We start from the raw sequence: 16,846 nt of genomic DNA, 5'->3' as shown, positions 1-16,846 counted from the left end.
ATTTAAAGGGAAAGTTTATCATTATGAATCTGTCAGGTCAAAAAGTTGCAGCTTATATTTTCTCTTTATGTTTCATATCTTAAGAGGCTTGTTGATGTCCCTTTCATCTAAATTGATCATTTTTCACCATTATTGGGGTGGAATCATGTTCCTATTTGAGAATCTCTTAAAAGATTATATGACATCTATGAAAAGCTATGACTTTTTACCAGAAAAATGCATATATTCATGTATACACAATTAATATATGACATATATTTTCTGCAGATTGGTCAGGTTGAGAAATGCTACATTAAATGTTATGAGTAAGAATGTACAGATTTCAGAAGACACAATCTATGAAATTACAGCTCATTTGGGGAGTAAAAGATGACCTTTCCTCAGATTATGAATTAAAATTTAGTTTTCTATCCAAATTTCTAATAAATTTGTACTCTGCTGCAGATGTCTGGCTACAGTTTGCCCCTGTAATAGAAAACAAATTATGAGGCCAGATTTTGATAAATTTAGCATGAATTTCCATCAGAATTTTAGGACTTTCCTAAGCATGACCATATGGGAAAGTGATCGGAGACGTATATGCATTATGGCTTTGTTACAGCTGCGGGTGCTATTGTAATAGACAAGTTAACAGTCCTAAGACATCTTTTTAAATGTAATTGAGTTCCATTATCCTTCTGTGTTTCTGGGTCCCAGAGCAGTTTAGAAGAGTCTCTGCCTTGAGTTTCCCTTTGGAACGTTTCCAGAGAGGAACAGGTGATATCATAAACACATCCCCGTTACCATTTGGGGTAAGCAAGTGGCTCTATGTGGCAGCTCCTGCTGGACGTAAATTGATTGCAATGATTTCTTTCTTTCTCCCGGGCAGGATTTATGTGGGCATCATTCATGTGACACCCTGGGAATGGCAGACGTTGGGACCATATGTTCTCCAGAGCGCAGCTGTGCTGTGATTGAAGACGATGGCCTCCATGCAGCTTTCACTGTGGCTCACGAAATCGGTATGCAGCGCCTTTTCTTTTCCCTCACCAAATCAAACACTTGTAACAGCTGCAATAGGAACCAAAATACTTAGCAATTAATTCCAGATTTCTCCTGGTTCAGATGTACCACGGGGGATTAAATTTGTTTATATTTACACTTTTAAGGTTAACTAATATGAGCGAGAGAGAAGGCAAAGTCAGCAACACGGTGGTGGATGTTTTCTTCTGACGGTGTCATTTAAAAGTTCAAGAGGAATTTGCTACTGCTACTGCCTTCCTTCTATCTTTTTAAGCATCCCTAAATGACCCCTGGATGAAATTTGTCACAGGCAACTTTGGTATGCAGAGATGTCCTTCTTAGAAGTTACTGCAGACAGTATTGGCTCATCCAGGGCTAATCAGTTTGCACAGAAATTTAACATGTTTTACTTCATTGTCAGTGATAATTGTAGGCTCTTGTCAAAGGTCATCAATGGCTTATGGTAAATATTTCTGTCTGGTTCTTAATAGCAAGGAAAGGAAGCCAAGCCTGACACTCAACAGGGTTTGCTTTAAAATGTCACTTACCTAATTTGTTTGTTATAAGAAATACATCTAAATCCTACGTCTATAAATACAGGACTGAGTTGATTGCTAAAAAATATTTCCAAAATAAAGAATATTTGCTTCCTAATGATTGACCTAGGTTACTAGGTGTATGAGAAATTGGCTTAGTACATTTAGGACTAGATGTTGGAATTAGACACAATTTTTTATGTCTAATTTTTTTCTGTCTAATTCCAACATCTAGTCCTAAATAAGCTCAATTTTTGCTAAATTACGTTCTACCTATGTCACATTGGTCTAATTACTTAAACTCACTGAGCTCCAGTTTTCATATCTGAAACATAGGGATAATAGTGCCTATTTCAGGGAGTTGTTTTGGGGAACAAATTGGGTGGAGTTTAGATAGTAGATGTTATTTATATCCACATGTACTTATGTTTTGCTTTTTAGCTAAATAGTTCATTTGCTTTTGAAATGTGTGTATCAACTCAGCATCACCTTTTTGGGAGCAAAGCATGGTTTGATAATTATTGTACCTTTTGCCATCTATAGCAAAAAAGATTTTGATTTAAACAGATTTTGATTTTTAAGGTTAAAATTATAACTTTTAAATGGGAATTAAAACTACTTTTTTACATTCCTAATAGGCAGAGAATATTTTCACAAAGCATCCATTTCTAACTGCTATGTTTTCTTTGGGGAGTTAAATAACTTCTAATCCAAGGTACAGTGTAATTGCATAATTCACAATATTGCCCCAGTAAAACAGAATTCAGTAGTTAAATGTCAATTCTTAAGTATGGCATTAATGTTCCTGACACGTTTCTTACCCCCTAAGCAGAAAAACACAAACATAAAACCTAAACGTAAATAATTATCCAATAGCATCACTGAGAATAATTCAGTGTTTTATTGATTAGGCGTCTTTGGCTTCAGCAGTCAAAGATCTGAGCGGAGTCCCAGCTCTGTCTCTGGGCTCTCTGTTTTATCTCAGACAAGTGATTTAGATACTTTGAGTCTCCACTTCTTCCCTATAATGTGGGCTAATGAGGAGGCATGGCTGTCTTCTCAGCTGCACGAAAAGAACTGGTCAGCCTGAAAGCGTCTTTATAACACATGCCATTTAGGCTGCAGGGTAGGGATTATGTCTCTCATTTATGCCTGTGAATCCTTACTGATAAAAACACAGCCTAATACAGAACCTTAATCAATATTTATTACATATCTATGTATGTGCTTGACTGCATAAGCAGGAGAAATAAACATGAGACTTGCTCAAGGCAACATTCCGATCTGCAGCGGAAACTAAGAGGAATTAGTCCAAATACTCAGGAGGATGTAATTAAATAGAGGAGACTTTTAGAATACACTAGTAATTAATCACCATCATTCAGAGTGAGAGGAGTCCCGTAAGAAAGGTTCTAAGTCCCTGGAAAGGCAGAAGCTGATTCGTCACAGGTCAAGTGGAGAAATTATGGGGAATAAGCAGCAGAGTTGAATGTTGGCATCATCCATCCACAGGATTACGGGCTCCAAATCCTGATCTTCAAAAGGAAAGATTCCACATTCCTTAAAGGAAGGGCAGTTTCTTTCCTTTCTAGTGATTGGTTTTCACACATTGACTGCATCTGGGAGATTTCTTTGTATGTGGCAATAAATGCAGCTTCTTCAGGGCTGCTTTGACCTCAAGTTAACTAGAGTGGAATGAAAAGCCCTGCAGGGTCACCTTTCCCAGCTCTCCTGAATTCCTAAGGCAATCTTGGGTTACAGGGCTGATGCAGCAGCCTGAGAGGCAGGAAGCCAGATGCTGATAAGCACAAACGTTATATTAAAACTAAATATATACGTGTGTGTACACACACAGTAAGAACTTTTCTCAATAGTACAAGAATATTAGACATAGTTATACAAGGAAACAATGTAGGAGAAAGGTGGGCTTCTGTATGAAACCTCAAACCTAAATCTTTGATACATGATTGTGCCCTTCTGTGCACTTAAATTTTTGGTTGGATCATCTTTATTTATTTCTTTGGAAGTCCCTGTAATTCATTGTCCAATCAAACACTCTCTACTTAACTTCCCTTTTGTGTTACATATGCACTAATCTGAGCTATTTAAGGTCTGGAAGTGGAATATGGATTCAATTCTGCTTTCATAAAAGAATCTGGCTTTCATTCAGTTTATTTTCTAATCTCTTTATTATTCTTTCATTTCACTTTTTGCCTAAATATTATGAACATGTGTTATAAAAAATAAGCCTTCAACGTTTAAGAAAGATAGCCTGACAAAAGCTTTCCTGATCGTCTGTGTATTATTACAGTCTTGCCCCTCCAGCCAGTGTGATCTTGGATAATGCAGCTTGCTGGTTTGTTTCCCATGCTGTATTTTTTGGATTGCTGTGTGAAGCTCTCAGTCTGAGCTAACCATGCTCTCGATTCTAATTCTCCTCAATTCCTGCAATCTTCTCTCTTCCTATTTTTTTTTTTTTTTTGAGATGGGGGGTCACTCTTGTTGCCCAGGCTGGAGTGCAATGGCGCAGGCTCAGCTCACTGCAACCTCCGCCTCCCAGGTTCAAGAGATTCTCCTGCCTCAGCCCCCCAGGCAGCTGGGATTATAGGCACCTGCCACCACACCTGGCTAATTTTTGTATTTTTAGTAGAGATGGGGTTTCACCATCCCCCTTCCTTTTTACTAGACATTTGTGACTTTCTAGATTTGGAAGTTGTGTATATGGTCAAAGTATGGCAATGAAAATGGCGTTTTGAATGCTCAGTTTTCCAGTGTTTTAAATTTACTCTAGCCTCATTCCAAAATGTGTAATTTCCTTTATGCAAACAGTGTGAATGTGTTACTGTGCTCAAAACACAAGCTAGGAGAAGATTCTCAGGCTGTTCTCATAATTTTTCTACTTTATTTCTTCTATAAGCAGTAAAAGGATATACTTGAGCAAGAATAACACTTCCATTTACGTACTTACAGGTTCTCCTGGAAATGCACAACTGTTTCCTCTTTCTCTTCATAGTGGTTTAAAATAGAAAGTCATATCTATTTTGTGCATGAAGAAACTGAATCAAAATTTTCTTTTTAGTTCATGAACAGCCTGGGCAACACAGGGAGACCCTGTCTCTACAAAAAATAAAAATAAAAAAATAGCTGGGCATGGTGGTGCATGCCTGTAGTCCCAGCTACTCAGAAGGCTGAGGTGGGAGGATTGCTTGAGCCCAGGAGATAGAGGATAAAATGCGCTATGATTACACTGCTGCACTCCAGCCTGGGTGACAGAGTGAGCCCCCCACCTAAAAAAAAATCTTACCTTAATAATTAACTCATAAGGGAAATAGAGGCAGAGCTGAAGTCTCTATCTGACACCATTTCTATTCATGGCATTAGATTACTTGAAGTCAAAATGACACAAGTTAAAAATGAACAATTACGAAAACTTACTCTATTCATATACCGTTTGATAACTAGAACACTTCTTTTTTTCTGCTAATTTTTTCAAAAAAGCTGCTAGATTTTGAAGGTAACTAATCAACTGATGCCCATACAGACTTCTGGGAGATGGATATTGATTGACATTGACTCTGGATAGGCAGTCATAAAGTGCTTTCCTTCTTGTGTTATATGCATGTAAATGTTGGCTAAATTGTTAAGGCATTTCAGAAAGTCACTTCAAACTATCAAAAACACAGTCCCAATCCATGTTCCTTGAGTGGAGGCAGGAATGTGTTTACAGCCACTTTATAATCCAAATGTGAACTGCGGAAAGTTTTCAAGTTAGTTTAAGTTTACATTTTGAGTTTATATTTTAACTTGTCAAACTTTTATTATTGACTTGTAATAATAAAGATTTCACCTGCTGCACACATGGTTCTTAAAAACAATAATTTTACTGATGTTGGGCCAGCTTCTAATACACTAGGAGGAACAATCTGATTTTATTTAGACAAATGAAATCCATAATTTGCAAACATGCCGAAGCTTTGCTTTATAGTAGTTAATTATAAAATGCACCAAGTGAATCTCTCCACTGTGAAAGACTCCAGTGTGCTTCCTAAGCTAAACTCAGGCAACTTAAAAAGTCAAGACCAAATACTCAGCTGAGACTTAGGAAGTGGTTGAGACACAACAGCAAAGCCGCCTGTGTTTTGGTGTGGTTAAAAGGTGTTCCCTGGTTGTGCTGATCTGTGTGTGACTGCTTCTGTAGATGATTAGATTAAACACGGCCATATTTTGCAAAGCTGCAGAGGTTCTTGAAATACCACAGACCAAATCTAAATACACAGAATCAGATGTCCAGGCTTGTTGTAAGATGCAAAGTTAGAAGGAAACCAGGATTAAACTTGATATTTGCCCACAAACTCATTGCTTTAATCAACAAGCAGTTTGGAGGAAAGCCACACTATGTCTTTCTTGGCCCCCAAATAAAATGTGGGAATAAGTTTTTGCTATATGTTGAGGAATATTGAGAGATTTTGTGTCTATTGTCAGTTTTTTAAAAACTTAATCCCAATTCATGTTTCTCTAGGGAGAAACCTATAGATTATCTGCCACATGTGTGGAAACCAGCAAATTGAAGGTGGCATAAAAAGTAACTCTATCACACACTTGCTGAGTGATGTTTTTTTCTTTTGTTTAGGAAATTTCCTCTTCCCTCCCACATAAAGAGTGTCTAGTAATATCAAAGCTTGTTGGCTGGTGTGTTGGCTCATGCTTGTAATCCCAACAGTTTGAGACAAGCCCTGGCATCATAGTGAGACCCTGTCTCTACAAAAAGTAAAAAAATATAAAAAAATTAATAAATAAATTAGCCAAGGATGGTGGTGTGCACCTGTAGTCCCAGCTAGTCAGAAGGTATGAGGATCATTTGAACCCAGGAGATGGAGGCTGCAGTGGACTTTGATAGCATGACTGCACACCAGCCTGGGTGATACAGCAAGACTCTCTCCTCTCTCTCTCTCTCTCTCCATATATATGTATGTGTGTGTATATATATATATACATATACATATATATATATATATCACTGATTACTAGAATACTCATAAGTAAAAATATATAACAATCCCAGAATATCAATGAGGACAATAAAGTTAGCTAACAATCACTGGTCCTTTGACATATGTCAAGCACATATTCTAATTACTTTGCATGTTTTATATCATTTAATTCTTACAAAATGCCATGAGGTAAGTACCATTAGTGGGTCACCCAAGAGAGAGAATGAAGCTAACACACAGGGTACTTTCTAAACCCGCCTAAGGTCAACAACTAATGTACTGCTAAAGTGAGATTCAAACCCAATCCATCTGGCTCCAGAGCTCAAGATGTTTATACACTTCTAGAATTTTTTTTAAGACAGTTTTTACTTTAAAGGCTTAATTCTGAAATGGATTCAAGAGGATATTGACACAGCTAGTTATAAGGTGAAAAAGTTAGAGTTTCTTCCTTCCAAATTACATAATTGATACCACATTTACCATTCATGTTTAATGTTTTGAAATGGGAGTTTTAAGAGTTTTATCACATCTATGTAAAGATTCATGTTTGAATAAGCATGCATGATCCAATGACTGGAGCTTATGGTTCCCTTCTTCAAGGATTCTAGATTCTGATTCCATGTGAGCAGTTGACTCACTTTTCAACCCCTGGCAAGACCTTGCACCTCCATTATCCCAGCTGGAAAATTAGGTAAAATAAAAACATGACCTCATTAAGAAACAGATGCTTCATCTGAGCAGTGCTTTCCCAAGTAAACACATTACAGAGCTTCTTGTGACATTTTTTTAGGATGTGGTACTGTGTCCCCTTGACCATTGGTCAGTTTGGGATCAGGAGACAAGAGCTTGAAATTCTGTTTAATTTGCAGACCAAAGTTTAGAAAAACAACCAATTTCCTTCCTGAGGTTAATGTTATAAGTCAGCCCTGGTTGTACAGTAATACCTGGGTGGAATAAGAAGCTGAACCAACAGTTTCCTTTAAAGTGATGTGTCTTCATCTGGCTACACATTATCACAGATTTTCTAACACCAGATTCTCTTGTGAATTTAATGAAGCAAGGTGTTCTTAAAATCTGTATTGGGAATATCAAAGATAACATTTATTTTATAAAATGTCACCCCTTTGCCAATTCAAAAAGAGGATTTTCATACCAGAAAAGTTATCAGGTGACGATTTGTTTGCTATTTCTGAGCTAACAATGTAACTCAAACTCTCAACCCTATAGACTTTACTCTGACATAATTTATCATTACATTTATTTTCTTAGATTAATTCAAATAAACTCCTTTCTGATGTTACTTGCTGACAGACACTCAGCATGACTGTTGTACTTAAGACATGATTGAACATCAATTAAGAATAGGTCAACACCATCTAACACAATTTACACCTTAGCTTTTACTAATTATTTCAAACAGTGAAATACAGTTCTGGCTGGGTGTGGTAGCTCACACCTGTAATCCCAGCACTTTGGGAGGCCAAGACAGGTGAATCAACTGAGGTCAGGAGTTCGAGACCAGCCCGGCCAACATGGTGAAACCCTGTCTCTACTGAAAATACAAAAAAATTAGCCAGGAATGGTGGTGTGCACCTGTAATGCCAGTTACTCAGAAGGCTGAGGCAGGAGAATCACTTGAACTCGGGAGGTGGAGATTGCAGTGAGCTGAGATCTTGCCATTGCACTCCAACCTGGACAACAAGAGAGAAACTCCATCTCAAAAAAAAAAAAAAAGAAAAAAAAAAGAAAAAAGGAAAAAAGAAAAAAAAGAAAATAAATATAGTTCTGAGGTATGCACCGCTTGGAAAATATTCGTGGATTAGACAGTTACATTATTCTCTGAATTTCACTCTGGCTTCTATCTCCCCTCCCCAGTTAAAACCTTATTTAGCATATAAATACAGAGGCCATTAACAAGTGCATCTATTACACAAGTGAGTTTGGTCCTTAATTGCCTCAGGGTTTTAGGTGAAAAGCTTCCAATTACATCATCAAGAATTAAAGATAGCCGAGAAAGATAGTATTGTAAACAAAATTGCTCAAGCAAACTGCTTTTTGATCTTTTGCATGTCTGCTGATTATAAATGGTCCTAAACACAAATACTAATTCTTCCCTAAAGCAAGACTTCACTACCTCTGCTTTAAATCCTGACAGCAGATAGTTACCTCGAAACCCACCTCTGCCTTTTCTCTTGCTAGGAGTTTCGCATCCTATTTTAGTGAGGGAGCTTTCTCAAATCTTTGTCAAAGTGGCTTTCAGTCCTCCCCACCCTTCTCTTGCAACATTCTGACTCTCCAAAAAGAACTCTTTCTCTTTTCGAAGGGTAAGGATTGCCATTCTATGTGGATTTCTCGATTCCATCCCCCTGCCTCCTCTAAAACCTCACCCTCAACTAACTCTGTTGCTCTGTATTGCTCTAAAAACTCATCATGTAATACAATTTGATGTAAACAACAAATTACTTTTGGCATTGTACACATTTTCTCCATACTCTTATATTCTTCATGTGCTGTTTTACTCTCTGAGACAGGGATATCTAATCCTATCTGCTGCTAATGCTCCTGGGGTCTGCTTGTCCAAGAAATGCTTTATCTCCAAACCACACCATTCATTTTAAACATCTCTGTGAATGATTTATGAACAAACTCTCCCTGAAAAGGCAGATGTCTTCAAAGCTATTAGCTTTTCCAATTCCCCTTCACAATCCCTACTTGAAATACACAGTTGTCAGCTGTGACATTGTATTTTAAATTCCCCGGATTCTGGATTTTCTCTGGTAGTTAGCTTTTAGTATCATAGCGTGCCATCTTTACTGTGAGCACTCCTTTAAAATTGCTTATACTTGTGTATACTTTTGCTATTTCAAGGCTGATTTCAACTAACAGTAAATGTCTTAGCATAATTGACTGGGGGCTCGAATTAGAAAATACCACTCCTTTTGCTGTTTGCAGCCTTTAGAATGTGTGTCACGTCTTTCCTGAAGAGCATCCAAACATCCCTCACATTGATCTTCCCTTTCATATCCTGTCCAGCTCCTGAAGGGAAGTCACGTGGTTCTCTCGCCATGCCCTGATTCCAGCTACTCTGGAACTGGGCCTGTTACTTTGGGTGCTTAAGTGTTCTTCACATTGCCCAGGACTCTCACTGCCCTTGAGAGAGCATGCCTCTCCCAGACAGCTGACAGGCTTTCTTCATGGAGGACAGAATGTTCATTCGCCCTCAAAAGAGTGGATCTCTTTCAGTTGACTCTAAGCAGGCTGTTTCTGCCTGACTTTTGGAGATCTTACAAAAGTCACATCCCCTTGCTGAGGTGAAGCGAAGATTTGTTCATGCTTGAATGGCAGTCTTTCGCAGTGCAATTTCTTCTATGCATCTTCAGTGGCAATTAAGTTTCAGTGGAAAATGAGTAAATTTGGGGAGCATATAAGTCATAATATTGTATTAACTAGCATTCCAAAAGATTCATAAATGATGCCAAAATATTTCAAAATTAAATTGACTTGCTTACATAATTGAAACCTTTAAAATTATATGCTTCACCTCTCCGTTTGAAAGAAAGAATGAAGGTGCTTTCTCAGGTCCCTCAAAGTGAATTTCGTGTCTGCCATGTGTCCTATATTTTAAATCAGAATTATAAAATCTACCCTCCAAATGAAGTGAAAATCTCTTGATAAAGTAATAAAAAGGCATATGGAAAGTGCTATGTATTTATATAGATTTGGAGGGAAAGGCCATTACTTCATTAAATAAATATAAATACCCTATGAAGTAGAATGTATTCGTCACATTCTTTAAGTAAAAACCTGGATTCAAATAAATATTATGTTGCAGAGGTCACTTGGAGACACTTTTCTTCTATGCCAGAGGAAAAAACTCAAGAGTGAAATGTCCACCATATCCCTCAGTGTTAACTGATAAATCTTCTATCTTGGAAAATTTCAGGAAGTGTAGAGTGCATTATCAACAAGTATTTCATGTACTAAGTAACTTTAAGTCGTTTCTAATAGTACATGAATGAAAGATTCTGTTATTTTTTTTTTTCTGTGAGCTGTGAGTTTCTTGAAAAACTCAACAAACACTCAAAAATTAGATGAGCCCCTGCTAATTTCCTTTGCAAGTTATTTGGGACATACTTTATATATAGACTATAATGCACACTTATGCTACTGACCAAACAAAATGTTAAGTGGTGGTGGGAGAACTTCCCAGAGAAAACTTGTTAGCCTAGTAAATGCTGTCGAAGTAAATATCTGGATAAATAACATAAAAATGTGGAGACTTGGAAGGTCACCGAGCCCTAGCCACTTATTTTCAACCATAACAGCAGTCAGTTGCTCAGCGGACAATTTTGTTATGAGGTGTTGGTGATTTAACAAGTTGGCCCAAAGTAGTTGGAATATAAAGTGAAAGATTTCATTTCTGTTGGGTTTTACTGGTGCACACTGGACTCTTTTGCTAGAATGGCCAAAGTTTTCTGCATTTGGCATTCAAGATCCCAAGGAGAAGGTAGTCATCAGTTTGCTACGGTGTTTCCTACATTCGTTTTAGTGGTTTGTGTATGATTCTAGAAAACTTTGTTAAAAAACACTACTAGGATGATTTGCTGTCTACTTTTTAGAGTTTGTAATTGCTCAAACTACTGTCCTAGATGTTTTAAGTAGCATTGTAAATTTGTTGGGGAATATCATTTTATCCTTAGCCTGCATGAAAATTGATCTTATGTAATAAAAAGCAATTTACTTGGATTATAAGAATGCAATTATGGGCTCTGTGAAATAATATCTAGCTTGACTGGAACTGCAGAGAACATTGTTCGTTGAGAGGCTTAAGCACAAATAACACCTGGCTGAGTGGTTTTGAACACTCACAACAATCACTTGGGAAACCAAGCTGTCCTTTCTTCAAGCTCTCAAACTCCATGTTATTGGTATTTTGACATTTTAAAATGTAAATGGGTATGTTTTCAAAATGAGCTATATGTTCGTGACAATAGTAAACATTTATAACTCACTAAATCACCAAAAGAAAGGAACGGATGAAGCAAGCTCAGTTTTGCATGAAACCGGAAAGTTCCTCATTTCACTTCTCTTTCGTCTCCCCTAGTCCTCCCTTTTATTAGCCACCTATTTACTTGACTAAGAAAATAAGTCACTGACATTCAAAAACCATCTATTAAGTGTTTGCATCTTGCACAGCACTAAGTTCAATACAGAGGTTTCAACAGTATATGGAAGCAAATGCACTTTGATCTCATGGGGCTTGATCAGAGAAGGCAGAAAATTAGACAATAAAAATGATATGTGGTGAGGGCTATGACATAATCCCACAATTGTCTCGCAAACTCTAGATTCTAAATAAGGCTTTGTTTCCACATGTCATTAAGCATATGTGATCCAGATGAATTATGGGAACATCTACTCTTTAGTTTTTCAGTTTCCATCGAAATGTTCACCAAAAGCAACTGCTACACTATCTCCGTGCAACTTTTATTTCCCTGGAGGTCCAGTCTCTGGGTGAGAAAGCAGTTAAAGTGAACTCATCTACAATTAGGGGAAAAAAATCAAGCCCTAGCATAATTGTCATGGAAAAAACAGAAATACACAATCACGGATTATGTGTACTTCCTCTGTTGTCTCCCTTAGGACATCTACTTGGCCTCTCCCATGACGATTCCAAATTCTGTGAAGAGACCTTTGGTTCCACAGAAGATAAGCGCTTAATGTCTTCCATCCTTACCAGCATTGATGCGTCTAAGCCCTGGTCCAAATGCACTTCAGCCACCATCACAGAATTCCTGGATGATGGCCATGGTATGTATCATTTAGGAGAACACAGGCTGAGAAACAAGATTTGGGATTCTTAGGAGTTTGACTTCATTATATCCTCATAATATTCATCTTTCCCTCTAAGACAATAGTTGTTTGGATAGTGTCAGAAGAAAGACCAAGGAAATTGATCATGTGTGGGTATGTACTGCCAACGTCCTTGGTGGCATTTTAGCTATGGTATTTTGGCTTTTGAATTGAAAAAGTTCAAAGGAGAAGCAGTGTGGAAGACCACACAGAATGCCTAGCTAGTGCCCTGAAAGTCTGGCTTTTATTCCTTCTTTTACCACTAGCTTCCTGTGAGAACTTTGGCAGACATCTTGGTTTCCCTGCTATTAATATGACTCCCAGAATTATTTGTTACATGCCTATTATGGGGGTGCAGTTAAGGTGTAGGTGACAATTCTACTGGATTCTCTTTATGGCAACATAAACCCAGAAGAGGAAGCTTTCTAGATTTGCACTGACTAGAAGAATTTGGTTTTATCCTCATAGCAGATTCTCCTGAAAGTAGAGTAAAAACTGCAGAACAGAAATAGAAAAGAAATCTGAATGATGGGAAAACACTTTAAGAACTTCAAAAGAAAATCTTTGGCTTTATCCTTTAAATATAGTTCAAGAGCACAGCATACTTTATTAAATTCTGTAAGACTAGGATTAGTGCTGTAAATTATATTAAAATACTGAAGAACTTACAATTTTTAGAAATAATAAATTCTGACCTCTAAGTAATCTTTGAAACAAGCTGTTGCAAATTTCCTGGCATTCTTTAGTACTTTAAGATAATAAAAACACAGGAGGATAGATGCATTGGCACTGTAAAGAATCTTCAGACATTATGTAGCTTAAATTTCCTATCTTATAGAAATGGACATATCTCATTTATTTTATGTTCTCTTAAAATTTGTGTTTCTAAAACTAATAGTTAAATTGAAATTATTGATCATAATAATTTTCTGTAAAATTATCTCATGATATACGGTTCAAAGTTGAATAATCTATGAAAACTGTCTTTTTCCCACTTCCCCAAAGTTTATGACTTAATGTCCCATAATTTTTTAGTATGTTGACTGTTTTGAACTGTGGCTACATAATACCAGAACAATGGAAAAATTCAAATTATTTCAGACATAAAGAAATTCAGCTGCACAGTTCTCTGATACCATGGAGTCAAAATATGTTCATTAACTCATTCTGGCTCCATTCGTGGTGAACAGGTAAGGCTTTAGCTGCCTGTTACTACATATTTGCAGGTCTCATTTTGAAAAGCAATCTGGGTCCAGCTTGGTTTAAAATATATCTCAATACAGAAAAAAAAGTTCCTTTTTAGTTGAAGAAATATCTCAATAATTTAAAGACTTAGAAACAACAATAAGAATTAATGTATGAAGCTTTTTCTTTAGACCAATAATACTATGGTAATTTTATCTTTAGCTCAGTTTACATTGTGGATTAAATGCAGATAAAGTCCTAAAATGAATGTTACCTTACTATCATCCTATCTACACTCATCAGGACAATATCTCATAAAGTCCTTCTTGGTTGGAATCTTAAGTCTCTACGCATAATATTGCTTTCCTGTTTTACTTCTTTTCAGGTCTTCTGAAAATAAAATAACATTAATATTTTATTTCAAAATCACACGTTACACATTCCAAGAAGTTGAGCTAAACCTTGAATCACTAAATGAATGGATTTAGTTGCTAAGGCAGCAAATACTTATGGCTAAAATGAGACCAAATTTTTTTCCCTGTGCAAGTATTAGGTCAGCTAATTACAATGCTGTGGAGAATTTTGTTCCTAATTTTGAAATGACTCATTTATTTCACGTTTATGGAATTTGTGATCTTAATTTATATGCAGTAAATATGCTTTCAGCATTATCTTCATTTCTAACATTAATTCTATATTTAAAGGAGTCCATGCTCTGATTTTTTAAAGACTTTATAACAAATTTACATATTTTTATATCTCTGTTTCTGTTCCAAAGGGCTCATGATAGAGAACAACTAAGAACATAATTTTAATAGAAATAGATCCTGTTCATTTGCACTAATAAAAAAGTATCTAAATTTCTCATATCTATATTAAATAAATTCAATTATCAAAATTCCTTGAGCAGAATATGCTTACAGTTTACTTATTTAATTTTTTTCATCCAATCAAGACTTTCTCACTTTTGAATATGTTGGTTTGGTTAGGCAGCCTTTTGTTTCAATAAAAATAATCCTATTTTATCAGTAGCTTATAACATGAATAAAGTGATTTCAAAATAACAAAAACCAAAGAAAAGCAGTGTGGCACAATGACAAAGCTCAGTTATGTCTTGCTTCGCTTCAAATGAGCATACTCAGATTCAGAATTGAAACAGTGGTACTCCCTGTAGTGCTATTATTTAAAGATGAATTGAAATAACTTTTAAATTGTAACCAAAAAGCTGACTTAAGTCAATGTAAGTGAAAGTGTGGCCATAGAAACTACTAAACCCACTTTAGAGATGATTGAGGTGCTAACATTTCAACTACAGAGCATGAGACAGAACTAAGAAGACAGTCACAGTCCAAGATGATAGAATAACAAACAGATGCATCTTTGTTAGAAGACTAAACGATGTCACAAAACTATATTATAAAACCTTTTAACTTTACTCATAGAAAGCTACACAGGCTTCCACTCAGAGCCCATTTATTCGTATTTTACAGTTCTACCATTTTTCTGTTCTAATTTTCTAGGACACTCAATTTTTTAAGCAACAAAATAGTCATGATGGATGAGGGTAGGGAGACTTTAGACAGGTAATCTGAGAGCAAGAAATGATATTATTTAACAATAAGAGAAAAGCTATAAATAGCAGCCCAAAAACATGAAAGGCACAGTGGTCTGGTACCATTTTCTAAAGGTCAAAAACCCTATCTCACCAACACGGTCCCTCAAGTTAGTACTATATTTCAGCATGATACAATAATCGACACACAGAAAAAAATGATTTTCAGTTATCTAGGAAAGTTAAACTGTGACCACTATAAAGGCAGAAAAGCAATTGCTATTTTTAAGCAGGTAATCTCACAACACATATACAATTTGTCAATGGTACCTAAAGAGTACGTTATAAATGGGAATTCCATTTATGTCTAATATCTTACCCCACCCCCTCTCACCTTCAGCAATACTGGAGAAATGAGGTCGGAGAGTAAAGTTAAATTCAAAGCATTTGATTTATTTTTAAAATTATTAGCCATAAGTCGCTGGACATTTGTAGCACTCGTCCACTGCCAAATGTAAATTCATTAGTACTGAGTGTTTCCTGATTTAGTTCCAACAAGAAATATGCAGCAATTAGGTTATGGTTGAAAAACCAGTGTGCTCACTCTAAAGTCACTGCATCTGTAGATTTGTGATTCAGAAAAGGAGAAGCCATGTCTCATGGGATCCCCCTACTCCCAACCTTGGCCAAGATACTTGTAGACATTCTGCAGTATTTATACAAGCTAGCTCTAGGCAAGCTGGCTAGGAGTATGATCCTCAAAACTAAAGGTAAGCACTGACAAAGAAATTGTGCAGTGAAAGCAGGTTATTGAATTTCCTTTCTCAAATGCTTACTAACCTTGCGTCCAGAAAAGATAGCTGTGTCTGCTGTATCCCTGAGTCAACAGTGCCAGATGATGAGAAAGGCCATGACTTATGTAGATACAGCTCAAGAACACTCACAACACAGGTTGCTAAGGAAAATCTATAGATGGTTTTGAAAATTCGTCATGTAGTGTAAAGAGCTAAGTTTACAGCCACTTAACTGAACACAGAACTTTGCACATAAAATGATATTGGAAAACCAGTTCTCCGAATCTTTTGTTAAGTATAGACTGTAAAGCTAGCCAGGAGAGCTTAACATCAGTTTTTAAGGTGGCGTTAATAAAATTCAAAGCCAACACTATGGTTGTATCTTGATTTTCATAGTAAATATGCTCTTTAGTAGAGTGTGCAAATAAGACATACAGTTTAAGGCCATGGTGACTTATATTTTTAAAAACATTCCTTTATCCTCTATCACAGGGAATCTTTAATTTAATTTCCTTGCCATTGCATCTGCTAAACTGTATACCTAATGCATCTAACAGTTTCACACCCAGACCCCTCGAACTGCTTTTCGACAATTGTCTGGTTTTTTGAAGTGCTCTTGTTCCTTCTTGTATCACTGGGCCCAAAATGAGTGATCAAAGAGCAGGCAAATGCACCCATTTTTCTTTTAACATTAGACATTCAAGTAAAGACCTAAACGCAGAGGGGCAAAGGCAGTGAGATGAAGAGCAGAAGCAAAGGGAGATTGTAAGCAGTGGTGTTAGGCTTCTTCGTATGAGTTTCGTTAGGAACATTAATTGATTTCTCCTAGATCATGAATATTTGGGTCATGCTTAATTTCATACCTGCATATTGAAAAGAAAGAGAAGATGGAAATAATTTTAGTGCTAGAAATAGGGAAGAAAAAATTGAAAA

At 36.5% G+C, this 16,846-nt stretch overlaps 1 protein-coding gene across 1 annotated transcript in view; it reads left to right on the top strand.

Moving 5' to 3' along the window:
- Positions 1-16,846, top strand: part of ADAMTS5 (ADAM metallopeptidase with thrombospondin type 1 motif 5) — a 49,723-nt gene that overhangs the window by 11,850 nt on the left and 21,027 nt on the right. Inside the window, exons 3-4 of the mRNA XM_003263811.3 lie at positions 869-1,001; positions 12,173-12,340. Of these exons, the coding sequence (XP_003263859.2) occupies positions 869-1,001; positions 12,173-12,340 (301 nt within the window). The remainder of the gene's footprint in view (positions 1-868; positions 1,002-12,172; positions 12,341-16,846) is intronic.

Source organism: Nomascus leucogenys, chromosome 25 (assembly GCF_006542625.1).
Source record: "Nomascus leucogenys isolate Asia chromosome 25, Asia_NLE_v1, whole genome shotgun sequence".
NCBI lineage: Eukaryota > Metazoa > Chordata > Mammalia > Primates > Hylobatidae > Nomascus > Nomascus leucogenys.
The sequence above is the reverse complement of the archived record's forward strand: the minus strand, read 5'-3'. Positions and strand labels throughout refer to the sequence as shown.